The sequence below is a fragment of the Chiloscyllium plagiosum genome, unplaced genomic scaffold (genome assembly GCF_037043375.1).
Source record: "Chiloscyllium plagiosum isolate Xiang-an unplaced genomic scaffold, Cpla_swu_hap1 HiC_scaffold_3, whole genome shotgun sequence".
In the NCBI taxonomy this organism is placed as follows: Eukaryota; Metazoa; Chordata; class Chondrichthyes; order Orectolobiformes; family Hemiscylliidae; genus Chiloscyllium; species Chiloscyllium plagiosum.
In genome coordinates, this window is record NW_028270141.1 from 136714560 (window position 1) to 136734709 (window position 20150).

Consider the following 20150-nt stretch of genomic DNA (forward strand, 5'->3'; position numbering starts at 1 on the left):
GATTCTTCAGTAAATATCTTGTAGTTACACAAGCTGGTAGCACAGAATTGGGGTCAGAGGTGGAAAAAGTTGACAGGCAATTTAACTAACCATTTCACAGGCTATTGAATGTATGGAGCAGATTCTGCAGGGTAATGAAAGGGGTTTGCTTTTGGCATATGAAGAAGCATCTGAATCTTTGTTTGAGGAAATGGTTGGAGAGTACAAGGTGGTCAATTGGGGTGTGAGGTATTTTCTGAGAAAATTTGCTTTTTGTTTTGCAGAGTTTTGCACTGTACGTACTTGGCGATGAAAAGGCACTATCACAAGAGTCATCTCAGTATTTATTTCGGATCGCAGCAGGTATTATCTTTAGATCATTTTCTACGCTCTCTGGGAAGACCACTGGGAAAGTGCATGGTCACAATTTTGATGGTCAACTCAATTTTGCGTGGGTTCTTTCACAATATCTACTGACTCAATATTCCTCTCAGTGGGTTGGTTTTATCAGCAAGTAATTTCATATCCTAGCTTGGTCCATTTTCTAATACTGCTGGCACTCACTAAATCGAATACGAAACACAAGCTGTAGCCTGTGTGAGGTAGCGAGAACTGGCACAGGCAGTGTTGAAATCCCTCTTAGTGCTAATCATCTAGCAACGAAAGATTGTTTTGCTGAGTAAAGGTTCCAGGGCTCTGTGTTTTGATAAGCACATGGGAGTTAACCTTGATGAGATTCAGCAATAAGTATTCCAGACTCATTGTCAGGAAATTACTTCATTGAAATTGCATCCAAAGAACTTGCTTGGCTAAGAATGGTTTTGAAATGCATTTAGTACTAGAGGCAACAAGAACTGTGACCCAGAAATGGAATTTACAGGGAATTGCCTGTTAAAGCTGTCATGCCTCAGAAAATGCGCATTATGCTTTGAAGTTAATTGCTTTGGTGCAAGGTTAAGATTAAGACAGCCTTTGGATGCAGCAGCCAGACTTTATTGCGGAAAGCTAAGTGATTATAAGATACAGATGCGGTTATTTCCTGCGCAATTTCTCACTCTGCAAAGATCCACCCTCATTCCTGATTGAACACACACAGCAGAAACTAGATGTCAGTGTTGGATCCAAGACGGAAAACTGAATCCCAGGGGCAGTTCTTGAAATGTCTCCAAGGCAACAAATTTGGGAAAGCAGAAGTTGAGTTCTGGAGCACCTTGTTAGTATGTTCTGCAAATCGCAGGGGAGAGGAAAAGTAGACAGTTAATTATAAATTGTATTCATGGAATAGGAGCCCTGCAGTTGAGGAACAAGAAGTTAGCAATGAGCAAAAAGTGTTGGAAATAATCAACTTTTCACCCGCTTGCCAGAAGTTGTATTAAAATATAATCTGTTTAGACCTAACATCATTATTTAGAACAAGGAGGCTATCCCACTTTTTTTCTGTAATTGCTTTTTGTGGGAGATTTCTGTACATAATTAGCTTGGAGTTTGCCTAATTTTTCAAAACAGTCTTTCGTGGACTATTGGCATTACTGGCTCGGCCAACATTTAATACCCATTCCTAATTGCATGGAGGGCAGTTAAAAGTCAGCCACATTTCCATGCCATTCCTTTACCCTATTGACTGTGCTTCAAAAATACCCCATAAACTGTATAATCCTCTGTGACATACCATATAAATACAACATTTTTTCTTTCTTTCATTTCAGTTGTTTGTTTTTTTTTCTTCATTCTTTCCTTTTGTTTTTCTCTGTAAAATTGTTACTTAACTCATGTTTGACCCAGTCTTTTTCCAGGCCTGTAGATTTAACCATTTTTAAGGCTGCTCAACCTTTTAGTAAGTCCTCTCTACATATTAATTAATTTCCACCTTGATGTCTGCATTCGCATCGTCCTATTGTGAAGACTGTCACAAATTATTGATTATGCCCATGTCTTCCGTATTCATGCTTAGGCGGCATGGTGGCACAGTGGTTGGCACTGCTGCCTCACAGCACCAGGGACCTGGGTTCAGTTCCAGCCTTGGGTGACTGTCTGTGGGGAGTTTGCAGTTTCTGCGCAGGTTTCTTCTGGGTGCTCTGGTTTCCTCCCACAGTCCAAAGATATGCAGGCTAGACCATAAGACATAGCAGTGGAAGTAAGGCCATTCGGCCTATCAAGTCCACTCCGCCATTTAATCATTGGCTGATGGGCATTTCAACTCCACCCGCACTCTCCCAGTAGCCCTTAATTCCTTGCGAGATCAAGACTTTATCAATCTCTGCCATGAGGACCTTCAACGTCCCGGCCTCCACTGCACTCCGTGGCAATGAATTCCACAGGCCCATCACACTCTGGCTGAAGAAATGTCTCCTCAGTTCCTTTCTAAATTGGCCCCCTCTTAGGTTGGATGGATTGGCCATTATACATGATCTCGTAGTGTCCAGGGGTGTGTATGGTATAAGGGTTAGCCATGGTAAAGGCAGGATTATGGGGATAAGGTGGAAGAGCTGGGTCTGGATGGGATGCTTTTCAGAGGGTTGGTGCAGACTCAATGAACCGAATGACCTCTTTCTGTGGGGATTCTATGTCTTCTATTTTCTCTATGGTCCCTACTATGCCCTACTCTTTTCCTTGTTATTCTCTTTATACATTTTTTTAAAACACTTTTGAGCTTTCCTTTATCTGCCAATCCTTTCTCATACACTCTCTTTGCTTTTCTAATTTCCTTTTTAAGATCCTGTAAGGAGTCTCCTGTATTGAACCCTCTATATCTGCCATTAGCTTTTTTGTTTCTCTTGATCCTAAATTTTAAGTCCCTTGGCATCCAGGATTCTCAGTTTTTGATCCCACCCTTTGCCTTTACTGAAAAATATTTGCCCTTTTTCCTCCTTGAATAGGTCTTATACTCTGATGCAATTTTACCTGCAAGTAATCGCTCCCTGTCATTTTTGGGCCAAATTGTATCTATTCTTAGTAAAATTAGCCTTTCCTCAGTTTAGAAGTTTTATTTTCAGCCCATCCTTACTGTTTTCACTAACTATCTTATTGCTAACTGAGTTATGGTCACTATTTCCAAATCTGACACGTATTCCACCTGCCTGGGCTCATTTCCAAATATTTAGAACTGTCCTCTCCCATGTACTGGCTTAAACAGTTCTGAATGCAATTTTGGAATTTTGTTCTCTCCCTGTCATGCAAACTAAAACTATCCCCCTTAATATTTGGGTGGTTAAGATCCCCTAATGTGATTATTGCATTTCTCTGAAATATGCTGACACTTTTGATCCTCTAACTGTCCCTGACTGGGAGCCTACAATGCCCTAACAGCCTTTTTGTCCCATTTGTTCATTGTAACTCTCTGACATTATTTGATCATCCTATCCTCACTTTATAATTGATTCCCTGATTGACATCTGAATGCCCCATAAGCAGGAATATTGATCCTGCCCATCTTTCAGCCAAGTCTCTGTCAATGCTATATCACACTCCCATATGTCTGCCCATGCCCTAAGCTCACCTGTCTTATTCCTTATGCTGCTTGCATTAAAATATATTCCATGAAGCCTTGCTGAACCCAGTTCTTTCTTATCCAGCCTATGTTTCCTCTGCCTTCCAGATTCCAAAACTAACACCCATCCAAAACTAAACCATGTGGACAGGAAAAGGCACGCGCACTGTGAAGGAAAAGCATATGTTGCTTTTCCACTTTAACAAGCTAATTGTTTTGTGAAAGGGCAAGTGAGTAGTTATCATACAGGAGTGGAATTCTCACTACTCTGGGACCTCAGAATCTTGTACTTGGTGCACAATTTGTTGAGACATAATGAATTATCGGAGCCAACCATCGAGTTAGTGAGAGATTCCGTCATAGGTCAGGATGTACTTCAGTTTCTGTTCAATACAAAGGATTGTTAAAATATATGGTATTGTGACACACATGATATGATGTACTGTGTATAACAGTTGGAAGGGCTGAAATTAAAATGACATGCTCTTATATAATAGTTCTGCTATCTTTCAATTGTTACATCTTCTAAACTATTGAACAGGACAAAGGAAACAGCAGGCAGAAGAAGACAACAAAAGGTAACAAACATCTAAATTGATATTTTCTCTTTATTATTCAGCTGCTTTGCGCAAAATCCCACTTGTTTGTTTACATTTTTCCGTCTCTTCTCAGGCTTAGTCTGAATCCATGCACCTCGTCTTCCAGCTTAGCGGCGAAGCTGGTGGTTTCACTTACAAACCTCGGTAAGCTCCCAAGACTGACTGTCTTGAATTTCTAAGTATCTGACCAGGAGTGGCCAGCAGGGCATGGAGTCTGAGCAGCAGGGCATCGTAGAGTCCAGCTGGTTGATGGCTCCAGCTCACCCACATTTGGATCCCCAAGAACTGAGCTGTCCTTTTGTCAGGTGTTTGGGAATTCTTCCTTGGCAGGTAGGGAGTAAAAGGGAGTCAGAGTCCCACAGCAACTTTTGTATCCAACTGGGAATGGAGTTTTATCTCTTCACAGTGCCTGAGATATTTGTGTTGTGTTGAGAGTGCTTGGCAGACGGTAGATGAAGAAAATAGAAAAATACAGCACAGAACAAGGCTTTTCAACTCATCATGATTATCCTGACCCTTTGAAAGGGACTGTCCAGTTAGTTCCACTCCCCTGCTCTGCAAATGTATCCTCTTCATGCTTCCACCACCTTTTCAGCCCATGATTAATACAGTATGTAAAGCTATTGCCACAGAGCTTTGAACTGCATTGCCAAAATACATTTAGAATTTGCTACTTTACAATTTCTTTATCTTTGTAAATGACTTTGCCCTCTCCCTTTTCTAAAGGTGTTGCCTCCTTGTTCATGGCCTCAATAGGCCTTGTTCAGGTGGCATTTATTCACTTGAATCTGCACAGACGATCTGGTTCGATTGTTAGAATGTGGGGTGTACCAGCGTAGAGCTTGTTCCCTTGGTTTGCCTGGTATTCTCATGCCGATTGATGCTATTTGTAGCACATCTGAGCTAAGATTAGCCATTTCAGCACTCACAGGAATCAAACGTTGCTTATGGCACAACGAGCCAATGAAGCAGTTTGGTAATCTGCTATCGCCGGAGTTCTCTGCTTAAACAAGGTTTGATTGGGAGGTACATAGTGCCTTACATTCTCCCCCAGCAAAGAAAACTACAGCGTCATGAACTTCAACAAGAAATGCAAGCCTCACAAGAGACTCTGCACATTTGTACAGTTCAGACTTACATTCTGAGGAAGGGTCACTCGACCCTTAGGCGGCACGGTGGCTCAGTGGTTAGCGTCACCATGCCTCACAGCGCCAGGGACCCGGGTTCGATTCCAACCTCGGACGACTGTCTTTATGGAGTTTGCACGTTCTCCCCGTGTCTGTGTGGGTTTCCTTCCACAATCCAGAGATGTGCAGGTTAGGTGAGTTGGCCATGCTAAATTGCCCAAAGTGTTCAGGGATGTGTTGGTTAGGTGTATTAGTCTGGGGTAAATATAGGATAATAGGGTAGGGGAATGGTTCTTTGGAAGGTGAGTGCGGAGTTGTTGGGCCAAGCGGCCTGTTTCCACACTGTAGGGATTCTATTCTATGGACCTGAAACGTTAAGTCTGATTTCTCTCCACAGATGCAGCCAGAGGTGCTGAGCTTTTCCAGCAATTTCTCTTTTTGTGCCTATGTAAGGGTTTTCAGTGTAAATGTCACCTGTGGTTGTATTACTTCTGTAGGATTTACCTTAAAGGATTTGGAGTCTGTTCCCTTTGGGGTTGCGCTCCCAATACGTGATGCTATTTATCATTGCCGTGAGCAACCTTCCTCAGATTGGTCGGAAGCAGCCTGTTCTCTTATTGGACGCCAGGACCTTTCCAAGCAGGCGCATGAAGGAAATCTACACAAGACAAAATCTGTAAGTTTGCACTAACTTGTGTGGCAACATGAGATACCTGAACGGAAGGTTTTGTTCTCGAAATCTGACAGTAGCTTTGAATACTGAAATATGATTTTAATTTTTAATTTCAATGCTATTCCTGTATATGTCACATGTCAACTTTGTGCAATATACATCAGACCTAGTCTCATTTCTTGCTAAAATGCTGCAAGTTAGAGGGATTCAAGTCTGAAAGTCCATAAAATCTGACATGTAAGCTGAGCTGAATACCTACATTCTCTCTTCATTTTTCCTAATTGCATAGTCCATTAGTTGCACTGCATGGAACATTCTGGAATGTGGAGTGTTGTATGGTTTACAGTGAGAACATTGACTCACATAAACCACAATCGACATTCTGGCAGTTATCATTGACCAGAAACTCAGCTAGATAAATCATGTAAATACAAGAGCAGATCAGATGCCAGGAATTCTGCAGTGAGTAACTCACCTCCTGTCCGTCGTCTACAAGACCCAAGTCGGGACTGTAATGGAATGCTTTCCATTTGTCTGGATGGATGAAATTCCAGCAACACTCAAAAAAACCAACACCATCCAGGTCAAAGCAGCCTGCATGATTGGCACCCCACCGACCCTTAGTAACAGCAGTGTGTACCATCTACAACATGCGCTGCAGTAACTCCCTGCAACATCTTCCAAACCTGCAACTTCTACCATCTAGAAGAACAAGGGCAACAGAAGAAACACCACCACCATCAGCAAATTCTCCTCCAAACCATATACACCATCCCAACTTGGAAATATATCACTATTGCCTCAATGGCACTGGGTCAAAATCCTGGAACTGCATGCTGAACAATACCGTGGATGTCCCTACACCTAGAGAATGAAGTGATTCAGGAAGGTTGCTCACCACCATCTTCTCCAGGGCAGCATTAGGGATAGGCTGTCAATGCTGGCTGACTAAAAATGCCCACATCCCCTTGCCAAATTTAAAAAACCAAGATTAGACATATATGGGCATTGCATTTAAAATGAGATGGAAAATTTTAGAGTTGATGTGCTTTGCGAATGTCGGCTTTCTTGACTAATTGGTAATACCTTTGTCTCTGAACTGGAGACATGTGGATTTTATCCTCCTATTTGTTCCATTTCACGTAATGTAGAGGAATGAACAATAGCTTCAATTTTGCATTGTATCGTGTGCTCTAGTAATGATTACAAGATCTCCAAAGATAGACAGGCCCAAAGTTGCAGTGGCAGTATAGAGAAACTTTTGGTCGTGAGATGACATTTGTGTCAATGTAAATGAGAAAAGAACGCTGGAAATATTAGTCAGGCAGCATCTGCCGGCAGAGTTAATGTTTCAGGCTGATGACCTCACGTCAGAACTGTTGCTGGAGAGAATTATTACTTTGTCTTGAGTGGTAAATGTTGAAAGTAAAAATGACTGTGTATGGAACAACTGATTTCTCCAAAATAATGCATAAAATAATTCAACCACTCCATTGGTGGGACCTCAGATGACTGATATCAATTAAGGTATTGTTTCATCAAAACAACTATTGTATTTGTTCCTGGCACCCTGGTTGTTCTCAGACCGCTCCACTCCTGACCAAATTTAAGGGGTGTGAACCCCAAACTACTTTTTGTGCCTCCTCTTTTCCAAGCCCCCTTTCCCTCTCTTGTCCAACGAAGGGTATTGTTTTCCAGCCAGGGGTACAGTTCCCCAAGAACTGGTAACTCATCACTATCTTGTGAACCTTGTATACAGGACTCCAGTGGAGGGATCTGGTGATGTGAGCATCCTTCCGTCATGCCCAAACTTCCAACAGGGATGGCTGGAATTTGGTCAGGGTTAGGAGCCTTGACTTGTTTATTTACCCTTCACAACCCAGGGCACTGAGACCCAATATCACCCACACTCCTCAAGCCCGATCCAGATTAACAGGATTCTCCGGAAGCGCAAGGCTCAGTTAGTCACCACCTTCAATCAACTGAGCTATTCCCCTCTGAAAGGTCCAGAAACCATTGTTTGTTAATCTGATTGTGTTTGCAGGCGATCGGGCACGTGTTACTACCTGATGGAGCCTCGGGCACTGAAGCTGAGGAGGAGGAAGATGGGATGAATGACATGAACCAGGATTTGATGTCCCTAATCTGGAACGAAGATCTGCGCGTGCAGGAGGTTCGCCGCCTGCTTCAGAGCACGCACCCAGTCCGTGTTAACGTCATACAGATGCCAGAAATGAGCGACCACGAGTACATCGAAGAGAAAGAAAACAGGTACAGACATATGAACCTTTGCATAAACCAAATCATCTGCCGACATTTCTGCCACCTCCAAACGGACCCCATCACCAGGGATATATTTCCCTCCCCACCCCTTTCCGCCTTCCGCAAAGACTGTTCCCTCCGTGTCTACTTGATCAGGTCCACGCCCCCCTACAACCCACCCTCCCATCCTGATACCTTCCCCTGCCACCGCAGGAATTGCAAAACCTGCGCCCACACCTCCTCCCTCACCTCCATCCAAGGCCCTAAAGGAGCCTTCCACATCCATCAAAGTTTTACCTGCACATCCACCAATATCATTTATTGTATCCGTTGCTCCCGATGCGGTCTCCTCTACATTGGGGAGACTGGGCGCCTCCTAGCACAGCGCTTTAGGGAACATCTCCGGGACACCCGCACCAATCAACCACATCGCCCTGTGGCCCAACATTTCAACTCCCCCTCCCACTCTGCCGAGGACATGGAGGTCCTGGGCCTCCTTCACCGCTGCTCCCTCACCACATGACGCCTGGAGGAAGAACGTCTTATCTTCCGCCTCGGAACACTTCAACCCCAGGGCATCAATGTGGACTTCAACAGTTTCCTCATTTCCCCTTCCCCCACCTCAACCCAGTTCCAAACTTCCAGCTCAGCACTGTCCCCATGACTTGTCCTACCTGCCTATCTTCTTTTCCACCTATCCACTCCACCCTCCTCCCTGACCTATCACCTTCATCCCCTCCCCCACTCACCTATTGTACTCTATGCTACTTTCTCCCCACCCCCACCCTCATCTCATTTATCTCTCCACCCTCCTCTCATTTATCTCTCCACCCTTCAGGCTCTCTGCCTGTATTCCCGATGAAGGGCTTTTGCCTGAAATATCGATTTTACTGCTCCTCAGATGCTGCCTGAACTGCTGTGCTTTTCCAGCACCACTAATCCAGAATCTGCTTTCCAGCATCTGCAGTCATTGTTTTTACCTACAGACATATGAAAGCAAAACTCATGTGATCTTAGTTTACACTCAGGTCTTCGAAGTTGCACTCATTTTGTCCGGTGAATGGTGGGATGGGAGTAATGCAGCAGAGCCTTTGTCCACAATCCATCAGGCAGACCTCAGTGCATCATGAGAAATGGCACATGAAAGACAGGAATTTTACTAACTTGTGTGGAAAGGGACAGATCAAGAGACAGGGGAATAATTCTGGTTTGTCTTTGAGCATCTCCTGACAGCTTAGGTTCTGAGCAGCCCTTGTAGAAGTTTTTAGAGTCAGGGGTCTGCCAACTTTGTCAATTCGAGTCTATTCTCTATTGAAAAGCTGGCAGAGACGCAATGGACTCGATGACCAGCTTCTGTGATGTCAACTTCTTTCACAATACAATGAGAGGCAATGCTTGAAGATCCAGGCAAGAGAGAATGTATCACAAAAGAGTGCTGTTGTGGCCTATTTACTAATTTATGGAGATTACAAATCAGAAATACTAGATGCAGCTCTCTGATAGAAGGAGGAGTGGATTTCTGAGTCATGAGATATCAAGTCATAGAGTCATACAGCACGGTCCAACTCATCCTCACCAACCAGACATACCAATCTGACTTAATCCCGTTTGCCAGCATTTGGCTCCTTTCCATCCAAATCCTTCCTATTCATGTATCCATCCAGATGCCTCCTAAATGTTGTAATTGTATCCGCGTCCACCACTTGCTCAGGCAGCTCATTTCTTACACACACCACATTCTGCATGGAAAAGTTAACCCTCAGGTCCTTTTCCAATCTTTGTCCTCTCATCTTAAATGTAAGCCCTCTAACTTTGGACTCCCCTATTCTGGAAAAAGATCTTGGCTGTTCACCCTACCCATGCACATCATCGCAACACTCCAGAAATTCGAGCACAAGACCATTAGTTCATTGCAACACCACATGAATGCTCCACTGTTAGAGATGCTGCCTTTTCGGTGAGCATTAAACTAATTTCCTTCGGATGCCCGATAAAATTACTTAACGTACTTTGGCGAACCTTTGGGGATCAGTAATTGTCTTTCACCCAGCACCCAAAGCCCCTCTCATTACTGGTGTGTGGGATCTCGCTGTGTATAAGTTGACTGATGCATTGAAAGCATGTGATTGACTATAAAATGCCTTGAATGTTCTGATATTGTGAAAGGCATGATACAAATTTAAATTCTTTCTTTCTGTTAGTGAGACTTGAAGCAAACAATCAGAACTAAAGTATGAACTCCTGCTTTTTCTTTATCGATCTCTTCGGTCATCAGTTTTCCTGCGGAAGGCAGCAATGCTTGGTTGGGTTGCGTGCTCTGAGCCTCAGTTGAATTGTAATGCCAGTGCCTTTACAAAAGGACTACTCTTGATTTGATGAGCTTAAACAGTATTGGCTGCAGAGCATTCAGCTGTGGCAGGTAATGGGCGAGGCTGGGAGAGGGGCAGTTACAACCAGATTTGCTCTCAGCATCGTCACACCCAGATTTAATTTTCTGATCAATAGCCTGGCATGAAAAACATGGCTAATCTAGTACAAACCTGCGATTGAACCTGTGGCTTTCCTTTTATATACAGTTCAACTACTCGAATCTTTAACCCGTGGTTACACCAGTTTGGAAGAATTGCACTGAAATGTTTCAATCTGAACTCTGTTTTGACAGATCTATTTACTTTCTGTGGTTTGGGCAGGGCTCTGACATAATGCACACCTCAGTACAGCAGTTTATTAGATTCCAATAAACAGGAAATTACTGGTCTGCCCTTTTGTTCACCTCCATTTGGCTCAGAGATGAAACACATTCCTCATGGAAATCTTAGAATTTCCTTTCTGTCCTCTGGTCCTCTCCTCCATCCCTGTCCTTCATTTCTACCTTCTCTGATCCCCTATGGCCCCTTCATCCACCATTTGGATTATAGGATGACATGTCTGATTCTTGCTTTATCAGGGCCTCCATTTTGAGCAGGGGAAACCTAGCCTGTGTTGCTAATTATGCTTAAACTGTCAGAATGCATTACAAAATTGTGCGTACCTTTTGCAGAGATGTTCAGCATTTCCCCTGTATGTCCTGAGGATGGATCAGTTGAAAATTTCGATTTTCCCTGACAAAAAAATTAATGGTGATAAAACCAAAGCAGTTGGCGAATTTAGGTCAACCAGGGGTCTAATTTAATGGCGCTGTATAACTTTCGATCCTGTGTCCCTTTGCTTTGTCTCATGTCTGATACACAACTATGTAACACAACATAGTGTTTACTGTCTCATATCTATCTGCCTAATTTGGTTGCCAAATGCTACATGATAGGGACCAATATAGTTTCACATGTTGCAGTTTATTTTCAAAAATCTATTACTTAATATAAAATCGATTTTTATTTTATTTTGCAACAGGTTACTACAACTATGTCAACGAACCATGGCACTTCCTCCAGGACGAGGGATGTTTACTCTGTTCTCTTACCATCCAGTGCCAACTGAGCCACTTCCTATTCCAAAATTAAATCTCACTGGTGTGTATTTCCCGATCTAACCTGTATTGTGTTGTTCAAATTGTTGTGGTGGTGTTCACATTCCTGGAGATCAGCTGGTTTCACACATTCGAACAGGTTTCTGTATGGAAAACAATATATCGCCTCACAGAGAGGGAGAGAGAGAGAGAGCGCATGCAAGAGAGAGAGAGAATGAGGGAGCGAGAGCGAGAGACAGAGAGAGATTGTCACAGTGTCCTTGTACCTGTGTTTCACTTGGGTTTGGATCTGCAGTCATACCGAAAGTCAGCATTTGTTGCTGGCTGTAGAGTTCTTCTGTGCAAACTCGCAGGCAATTGCAACTCTTTGCTAACTGAGTGAAAGACCGCAGCCAAAACTGCTTTCATTCAAATCTAATCTTCAAATACTGGTAATCTTGTTTCAGATGAATCATGATGACTGATAACTGAAACGAAAATATCACCTTGGTTCAGTTGGGTTTACAATTACAGTATGTTATTAAATTAAAGACTATTTTAATCTATGATTTGTTCCCTGTCCTCACCACCCCTCTACTGTGTCTCTTTGCCCTTTCATTCATCATAATTCCTTGCCTTGTTTAGCCACTCCACTGCTTTCTTCCTGCCCCCCACCCCATACCACAGCCTTCCCTGTCAGCCTTTCCTACCTGGCGCACCATCTCTCCAGCCCTCTCTCCCTCACTTTCCACCCTCCATCCTTCACATCACTCCATCCTTCATATCACTCCAACCCACCCTCCCGCTTCCCCCCTCCCCCACTTCCCCCGCCTCTAGTTCTCACCCCACCGCTGGAGGCCTGTGACCAACGGTGTTCCTTTGGGATTGGTGCTGGGCCCACACTAGTTTGTCAGTTCATAGAATCTCTACCCAGTGTGGACACAGGCATTTGGCCCATCAAGTCTACACCGATCCTCTGAAGAGCATCCCACCCCCACCTCCCAATCCCTGTAACCCTGCATTTCCCCAGGCTAATCCACCTAACCTACACATTCTAGAACACGACAGGGAGCAATTTAGCATGGCTAATCCACTTAACCTGTAGTGGACTGTGGGAGGAAACCCACACAGAAACAGGGAGAATGTGCAAACTCAACGCCGACAGTCACTTGAGGCTGGAACCAAGCCCAGATTCCTGATGCTGAGTTACAGTAGTGTTAACCACTGAGCCACCCTGTCATCCCATTTATATCAATGACTTGGATAAGAATGTAGAAGGCATGGTTAGTAAGTTTGTGGATCGCACCAAACTTGATTGTATAGTGGACAGTGAAGAAGGTTATCTCTGAGTACACCAGGGTCTCGATCAACTGTGTCTCTGGGCCAAGGAGGGGCAGATAAAGTTTAATTTAGATAAATGTGAGCTGCTGCACATAAAACAAACCAAGACAGGTAATGGTAGGGCCCTGGGGAGTGTTGTCCAATGGAGAGACCAAGGGATTCACGTACATCGTTCCTTGAAAGTGGCATCACAGGTAGACAGGGTGGTGAAGAAAGTGTTTGGTATGATTGCCTTCATTGGTCAGAGCATTGAGTATAGGATTAGAAGGCCATGTTGTGGTTGTACAGAACATCGGTGAGGCCACTTTTGGAGTATTGTGTACAATTCTGGTTGCCCCGCTGTAGAAAGGATATTATTAAATTGGAAAGATTTACAAGGATGTTCACGGGACTGGAGAGTTTTTCATAAGGATAGGCTGGGACCCTTTTCCCTGGAGCATGGGAGGTTTAAAGATAACTTTATATATGGTTTATAAAATCATGAGGGGCATGCATAGGGTGAATGGCCAAGGCCTTTTTCCTCAGCTAGGGGAGTCCAAAACGAGATGGAATAGGTTTAAGATGAGACGGGAAAGATGTAAAAAGGACTTGGGGGTAACCTGTTGACAAACAGGGTCGTACGTATGCGGAACAGACTGCCAGAGGAAGTGGTGGAGACGGGTGCAATTACAACATACAAACGATATTTGGACAGGTGCATGAATAAGAAAGGTTTAGAGGGAGCAGATTTAGGTTTAAAGGGATACAGGCAAATGGGACTAGTTCAGTTTCGGAAATCTGGTCAGCATGGACGAGTTGTATGACTCAATTTAGTTATTTCCAAGTGACTAGTTTCTCCCACAGCTGAACTGTACACTGCTCGGGCTCTTTGTTTTAAACCTCCCTGCTGTCACATTGGTTAGATCATAGCTGGCCATCAAGCACCTATCTACTCTATTCCCATTTTCTAGTACTTGGTTCATGGCCTTGAATATCATTGCACTTCGAGTGATTGGCTAAATGCTTGTTAAATGTTGTGATGGTTCTTGCTTCGCTCAACGTTTCAAACAGAGTACCAGATACGCACCACCTTCTGTATGAAAGAATTCTTCCTTAAATCCTCTCTCAACCTCCTGTTCTTTGCCCTAAATCTATGCCCCTTGGTTATTCATCCCTCCACAAAGTGGAAAAGTTTGTTCCTCTCCATCCTATCTATGTCCCTCATCAGTGTGTAGACCTTTAATTAGGTGCTCCACAGCTTGTTCTGCTCTAGGATACTATCCTGAGGAAGTTCTGCACAGATGTCCTGGATTTGAGATACTTGATTTCCAACCAGTAAAATAATCTTCATTGGGGATGATAGGTCTCCAACCAGCTGAGTGCTTTCCTCCAGTTCTCATCGACCTCCGTTTAGCTTGAGCTCTCCAGTGACATATTCAGTCAAATGCTGGCCTGGTGCCAATGGTAGCCAAACTTCTGGAGTTCAGTTCTGCTGCCCATGTTTGACCAAAGCTGTAAGGGGATCAGGAGCCAAATGTGTACCAAAAAAACACAACTTCAGTGCGCAGGTTATTCCTTTCCAAGTGCTGTTTCATAGAACTGTTGATGACCCTTTCAGTCACTTTCCTGATGACCAGGCTGGACTGATGAGGTGGTAACTGGCTGAGTTGGATTTGATCTGCTTTTTGTGTGTAGCACACAACTGGTCAATTTCCCACATTGTCAGGTGGATGCCAGTGTTGTGCACTTTGCCCACGCCGTCTCGCTGCCCTCGCCGTCTCGCTGTCTCTCCTCTTCCCTTTTCATCTCTCCAACTCCCCCATCCTCTCCCAAAGTATTATCGCAAATGGACAAAATTTATCAGCAAAAGTATGTTTTAGTAAGTAATTTGGGGTGAATATTACTGCTGACTGTCATTGTCCATTCTGCTCACTGCTGCTGTTTGATGTTTTATTTTTGTGAGTTAATTTTAGTTTCCAAACCACTTGGCTGCCAGTTTGAGAAAAATACTTAACGGTTAGATTTTTTCAGTACGGAATATATGAAATGGCTTCACCTTTATGTGACATCTCGGATATTATCTCATTTGTTTAAAAGCAGATTTGCTCATCCACAACGGTCTTGTGTCCCTGAGTATTTGCATATAATTGGATTGTGCAGTTTGAAACTTACCCGTGGCAAAAGTTTGGTTTCAACAGAAGCAGTGCAGTACTTGGAAGGATCAAAAGTTTCAACTGTTCGAGTGTATGAATCCGGGAGTTTTTTCTGCATTGGATTGGTTTTATACAATGTTTTATTCATGCATAGACCTATCCAAAAACCTCAACCTCAATCATTTGCTTGAGGCAGATACACTTTGGTGAGATAGGTGATGCACAGTTGATGAAGATGGTTGCATGCTGTTCAGCTGACTGTGCAAGCAGATTTCTCATTGCACTCTCAGCCTGTGGGTGATATTAATGAGGACACGTTTGGTAGATGCTGATTGGTTTAGATGATAAAGGCTTGTGTCATGTGTAAATACCAGCTCGTATCTGAAAGGCCAAATGGCCTGTTTCTGCATCGAAGAATCAATGTCAGTCTCTAGTGGCCCTAAGAAAATGAGCTGAAGTTTTTTTTGAACCTCCCATAAGCTCTTGGAATACTAAGGTGATATGGGTTTGAAATTCCAGGATAGTGACTAACAGGGATGAATCACTGATGAAGGCATAGAATCTTGAATGGTTACAACACAGAAGGAGAAAATTCAGGCTTGCTCATTTTTTTTTCTTCAGGTAGTATCCTGAACAGACTTTGTTTCAGCCCCAACCATATGTAGATCTGGTCACCACATCGTAGGTATGATGCAATTGCACTGAAGTGAGTGCAGAGAAGATCCTCCAGGATGTTGCCTGGGTTGGAGCAGTTCAGCCGTGAAGGGAGGCTGGATAAGCTTGGATTGTTTTCATGAGGGCAGAGAAGGCTGGGCGGGGAGGGGAGGGAACCTGATTGTGATGTATAAGACAGTGAGGGGCTTGGACAGGGTGGATAGAAAGCGGCTGATCTCCTCAGTTGAAAGGTCAGTGTCAAGGGGACATAATTTTCACATGAAGGGCTGAAGCTTTAGGGACAATTTGAGGAAAAATAGGATGGTGCGAGTCTGGATTGCACTCTTTGGGAGGGATGTTATGGTGGCAGCTTCACAAATTTGGAAAAATACCTGGATGAGCATGTCAAAGGTAACATTCAAGGCAATGGGCCAAGTGCAAGCAAGTGAGACTCCTGTAGTTTTTGTTAGTGCATACTCGATGACTTCTGTACTGCATGAATTTTTAAAAAATTGTTCATGGGTTGTCAGCATCTCTGGCTAGGCCAGCATTTGTTACCTATTCCCAATTGTCCTGAAAGCCCTTAAGCATTGACTATATTGCTGTTGGTCTGGTGTCATATGTCGACCAGACCAGGTAAGGATGGCAGTTTCCTTCCCTAAACGACATCGGTGAACCATGGGAACATGGTTTTTCCAACCATTGACAACGGTTTCACGGTCAGCATTAGACTCCAGATTTTTATTGCATTCATACTTCATCTGCCATTCTGTAAATATTCCAGTTTGTTGGAGGCCTCAATATAATCTCCTTCCACCAGATACATTCGCAATGAATTCCAAATCCTAGCAAATGGCTGGATTGACAAGTCTTTCCCTCTTATCTCTATTTCTTCCTTTGTCAGTCCCCTTAAAGCAGTGTCCTTTGGCCCTTGATCCTAGCAATTGGAATAGTTTCTCCCTATCTATTTTGTCCAGACTCCACATCACTTTGAGCACTTCTGTCAAAGTTCCACTTATTATTTCTTTTCTCCAAGAACAGCTCCAGATTCTCCAATTTCTCCATGTCACTGAAATTCCTTACCTTTGGAATCACTCTTGTGTCTCCTATCTGCAACTTCTCTAATTTCTTCATATTCTTCCAAGTGAGGCGCATGGATCTATCCAGAATAATCTAGTTGATGAAGAACTAGTGCTTTGTAGATATTTATCATAACTTCCTTGTTTTTGTTCGGTCCATTTTTCTTTTCTTGCCTGCTGGGTTTTTTTTTTCTTACATTCCAGATGGCAACATGTAAGACAGACGTTTGCACTCTGCTGTTGCAGGCTTGCAGGGGAAGTGTGGGGCAAGTGTTGCCAAGTGACTTTCCCACTGATTTCTGACCTGTCCAGTCCTGGAATCTAGAACCTCAAAACTAGAGGCTGCTTGTTGTCCAAGTGCTAGCCACTGGCTCCTCTGGCCTACTTTGGGACTGCAGAGCACCCCATTCAGAATTAGCTTGTTCAGTGTGGCAGGTGAGTTCAGATGATGTCAGCAAGATTCAGAAGCTTTTGATTAGATTACATTAGATTACATTAGATTACATTACAGTGTGGAAACAGGCCCTTCGGCCCAACAAGTCCACACCGACCCGCCGAAGCGCAACCCACCCATGCCCCTACATTTACCCCTTACCTAACACTACGGGCAATTTAGCATGGCCAATTCACCTGACCTGCACATCTTTAGGGCTGTGGGAGGAAACCGGAGCACCCGGAGGAAACCCACGCAGACACGGGGAGAACGTGCAAACTCCACACAGTCAGTCGCCTGAGGTGGGAATTGAACCCGGGTCTCAGGCGCTGTGAGGCAGCAGTGCTAACCACTGTGCCACCGTGCCGCTTCATTGCCATCATCTCATTGTGATGGAAAGATGCTGTTCTTTGCACATTTTTACTCGACAGTTGTAAAACCCAGGATGCCACATGCTTCATTAACCAGGTTCTCAACCTCCCTTGGTGTCTTTGATGACTTGTGCAGCCGCTCTGCTTCTTCACCTCTTTTAGAATGGAATCTTTTATTTTCTGTTGCCTCTTTCCATTCTTCCTGCCAAAATGTATCACTTCATTCTAGACCATGTTAAATTTCATCCTACTACAAGTCAACCCTGTCCACCATCCTGCTTAGGATGCTTTACAGTTCCAGTTCACAATACTTCATGTTTTGTGTGATCTGTGCACCCAAGTGCCAAAAGCAGAGATCCTCGCCACACCCCGTAGGAAACCCTCCTGCAAACCTCTGTCCAGTCCTAACAGCAACCATTCATCACTAATTATTCCATATTTCCTGTGACTCACTCGATATGAGTCCTTGTGATGTTGCTGTATGGTTTGAAAAAAAGATTGATTTAGGTTGACCTTTATGCCGAGCCATGCTGGATCAGAAATCGATGCAGCAAACCAAATGCCTCAATATATGGACAATAATCCGGGGAGAACAAATTGGAGATTGTCAAACCGAAATAGTGCAGTGTAATGATGGAGATAAGTTTTGAGCATAGGTTTGGGTCAGCTAGCGAGGAGGGGAAACATCAAAGTACAGAAAACAATCCAGTGGTGAATAAGAAGTCACAGTCACCCATTACTTCTCTGCTCGCTGACCTGTAATAGTTTCAAGTCTTAAAGTGCTTTGTGCTCAAATCCCTCTGTAGTTTGACCCCTCCCTCCCTCTGTCTGTAACCTCTTCCAGATTTGTGATTTTGCAAATGTATCACTTTATTCTAATCAGTTTGAAATTTCATCTGCCACAGGTCAGCCCAGTCCACCATCTTGTTCGTGACCTTTTGAATTTTCACACTGTTCTCTCAGTTCACAATACTTTGCATTCTGTCCTCTTCTCAGGCCAAGGTCTCCAGTGCTGAGGTGCCGGTTACTGCCAGTCAGCTTCGTTGGACAAGCCACATTGTTAACATGCTTTAATACAAGATATTCAACACAAGGTCTGTGTTGTGAGCTTTGTCAAGGCAAGCTGTTCTCAGGCAGGCAGAGGAAAAGATTTGGGGGCGTCCCCAAAGCCTCTCTGAAAAGTGCAGCATCCTCGCTGACTGGCCGAGGCTGCTCCAGCTGGAGGAGAAGCATGTGCAAAGATGCCAACTGTTTTGAGCAACTCTGGCAATTCCTGGTGAAGGCCAAGTGAAAACAGTGGAAGGAACATGCGGGAGACCCCAAATATCTTACCCACTCAGCTCATCAAACACCACTGTGCAGGGCATGTGGATCGTGCACCGCCCTGTTTAAAATGTTCAACTGAGTGGAAAAGTCATCTTGACCTTTAGGGACTGCCAGAGAAGAAGAAAGATGATTATTTGATCCCTTACGTCAGTTTCCTTGACTTATGAATAGAATGTTACAGGAAGTAACTTTTCAAAGCTGAGAATTCAATATGAACTTTAAAGGTTACAGAAGATTCCAAATTGAGGGCGAGGGTAAAAGAAAGAACACAAATCGCGATTAAGTGGAAACTCAAGATCCAGACCAGGGGTTAAACATTAAACAGCTGAAAAGCACCTTTCTAAAGTAGTTCTGCAATGATTTATCTGAGGCCAAGTCATTAGTATTTTTAGAGTTAGTTCCAATGGCCTCTGAACTGGAATGGCTATCTGACAATAGATTTGAAATATGTGCGATTGTATGTATGTGGTTATTGGTTGAAATTATTAAATCTTCTTTAAGATGGAGTGTAATGTAGTTGATTCTGAGCCTCGGATCCTGAATCTAAGTGGTGGAAGCTGCGATGGTTCGAGGCAGATGCCTGTTATGATGGATTCAGTAATGTTCCTTAAAGGAATGATGGTGTACAGGCAATGGCTAACATTTTGAGAGTGCATGGAGGAACTCCAGCAATTATTCCTTACTGCCTGGCTCAAAATTCCAACAGGAAAGTTGGCCTGACTGTGGCTAACAAGGGAAAATATTTGATCCAAGGAAACAGCATACAACTTGACCAAAAGGAGCAGTAGACCTGAGGACTGGGAGCAATGTAGACTTAACAAAGGGATTGGTGAAAAGGGAGAAAGTAGAGTACAAGAGTAAGCTTGTGGATAACATTCAAACTGATTGTAAAAGCTTTGATTGGTATGCAAAGACAAAAATATTATTGAAGACTATTGTAGGTCTCCTACAGTCAGAAGTAGGGTTATTATAAAGGGCTACAAATAGATGGCAAACCAATTAAATACATACTTTGGTTCTGTCTTCACAAAGGAGGGCGCAAGTAACATCCCAAAACTATTGAGAAACATAGGGTCTCATGAGAGAAAGGAACTGAAGGAAATCAGGATGAGTAGAGAAATGGCGTTGGGAAACAGATTGGATTAAAGGCTGACAAATCCCTCGGACCCAATAATCTACAACCCTAGCCACATAAGGAAGTGATTGTGGAAATAATAGATGCGTTGGTGGTAATCTTTCAAG

General features: G+C 43.6%; 1 protein-coding gene across 2 annotated transcripts in view; it reads left to right on the forward strand.

Annotated features, from left to right (window-relative positions):
• Window positions 1–20150, forward strand: part of anapc1 (anaphase promoting complex subunit 1) — a 214837-nt gene that overhangs the window by 80146 nt on the left and 114541 nt on the right. For both annotated transcript variants that reach the window (XM_087983726.1, XM_087983718.1), the window contains exons 22-27: window positions 264–342; window positions 4008–4044; window positions 4139–4209; window positions 5690–5868; window positions 7910–8136; window positions 11518–11636. In XM_087983726.1, coding sequence (XP_087839852.1) covers window positions 264–342; window positions 4008–4044; window positions 4139–4209; window positions 5690–5868; window positions 7910–8136; window positions 11518–11636 — 712 coding nt within the window. The remainder of the gene's footprint in view (window positions 1–263; window positions 343–4007; window positions 4045–4138; window positions 4210–5689; window positions 5869–7909; window positions 8137–11517; window positions 11637–20150) is intronic.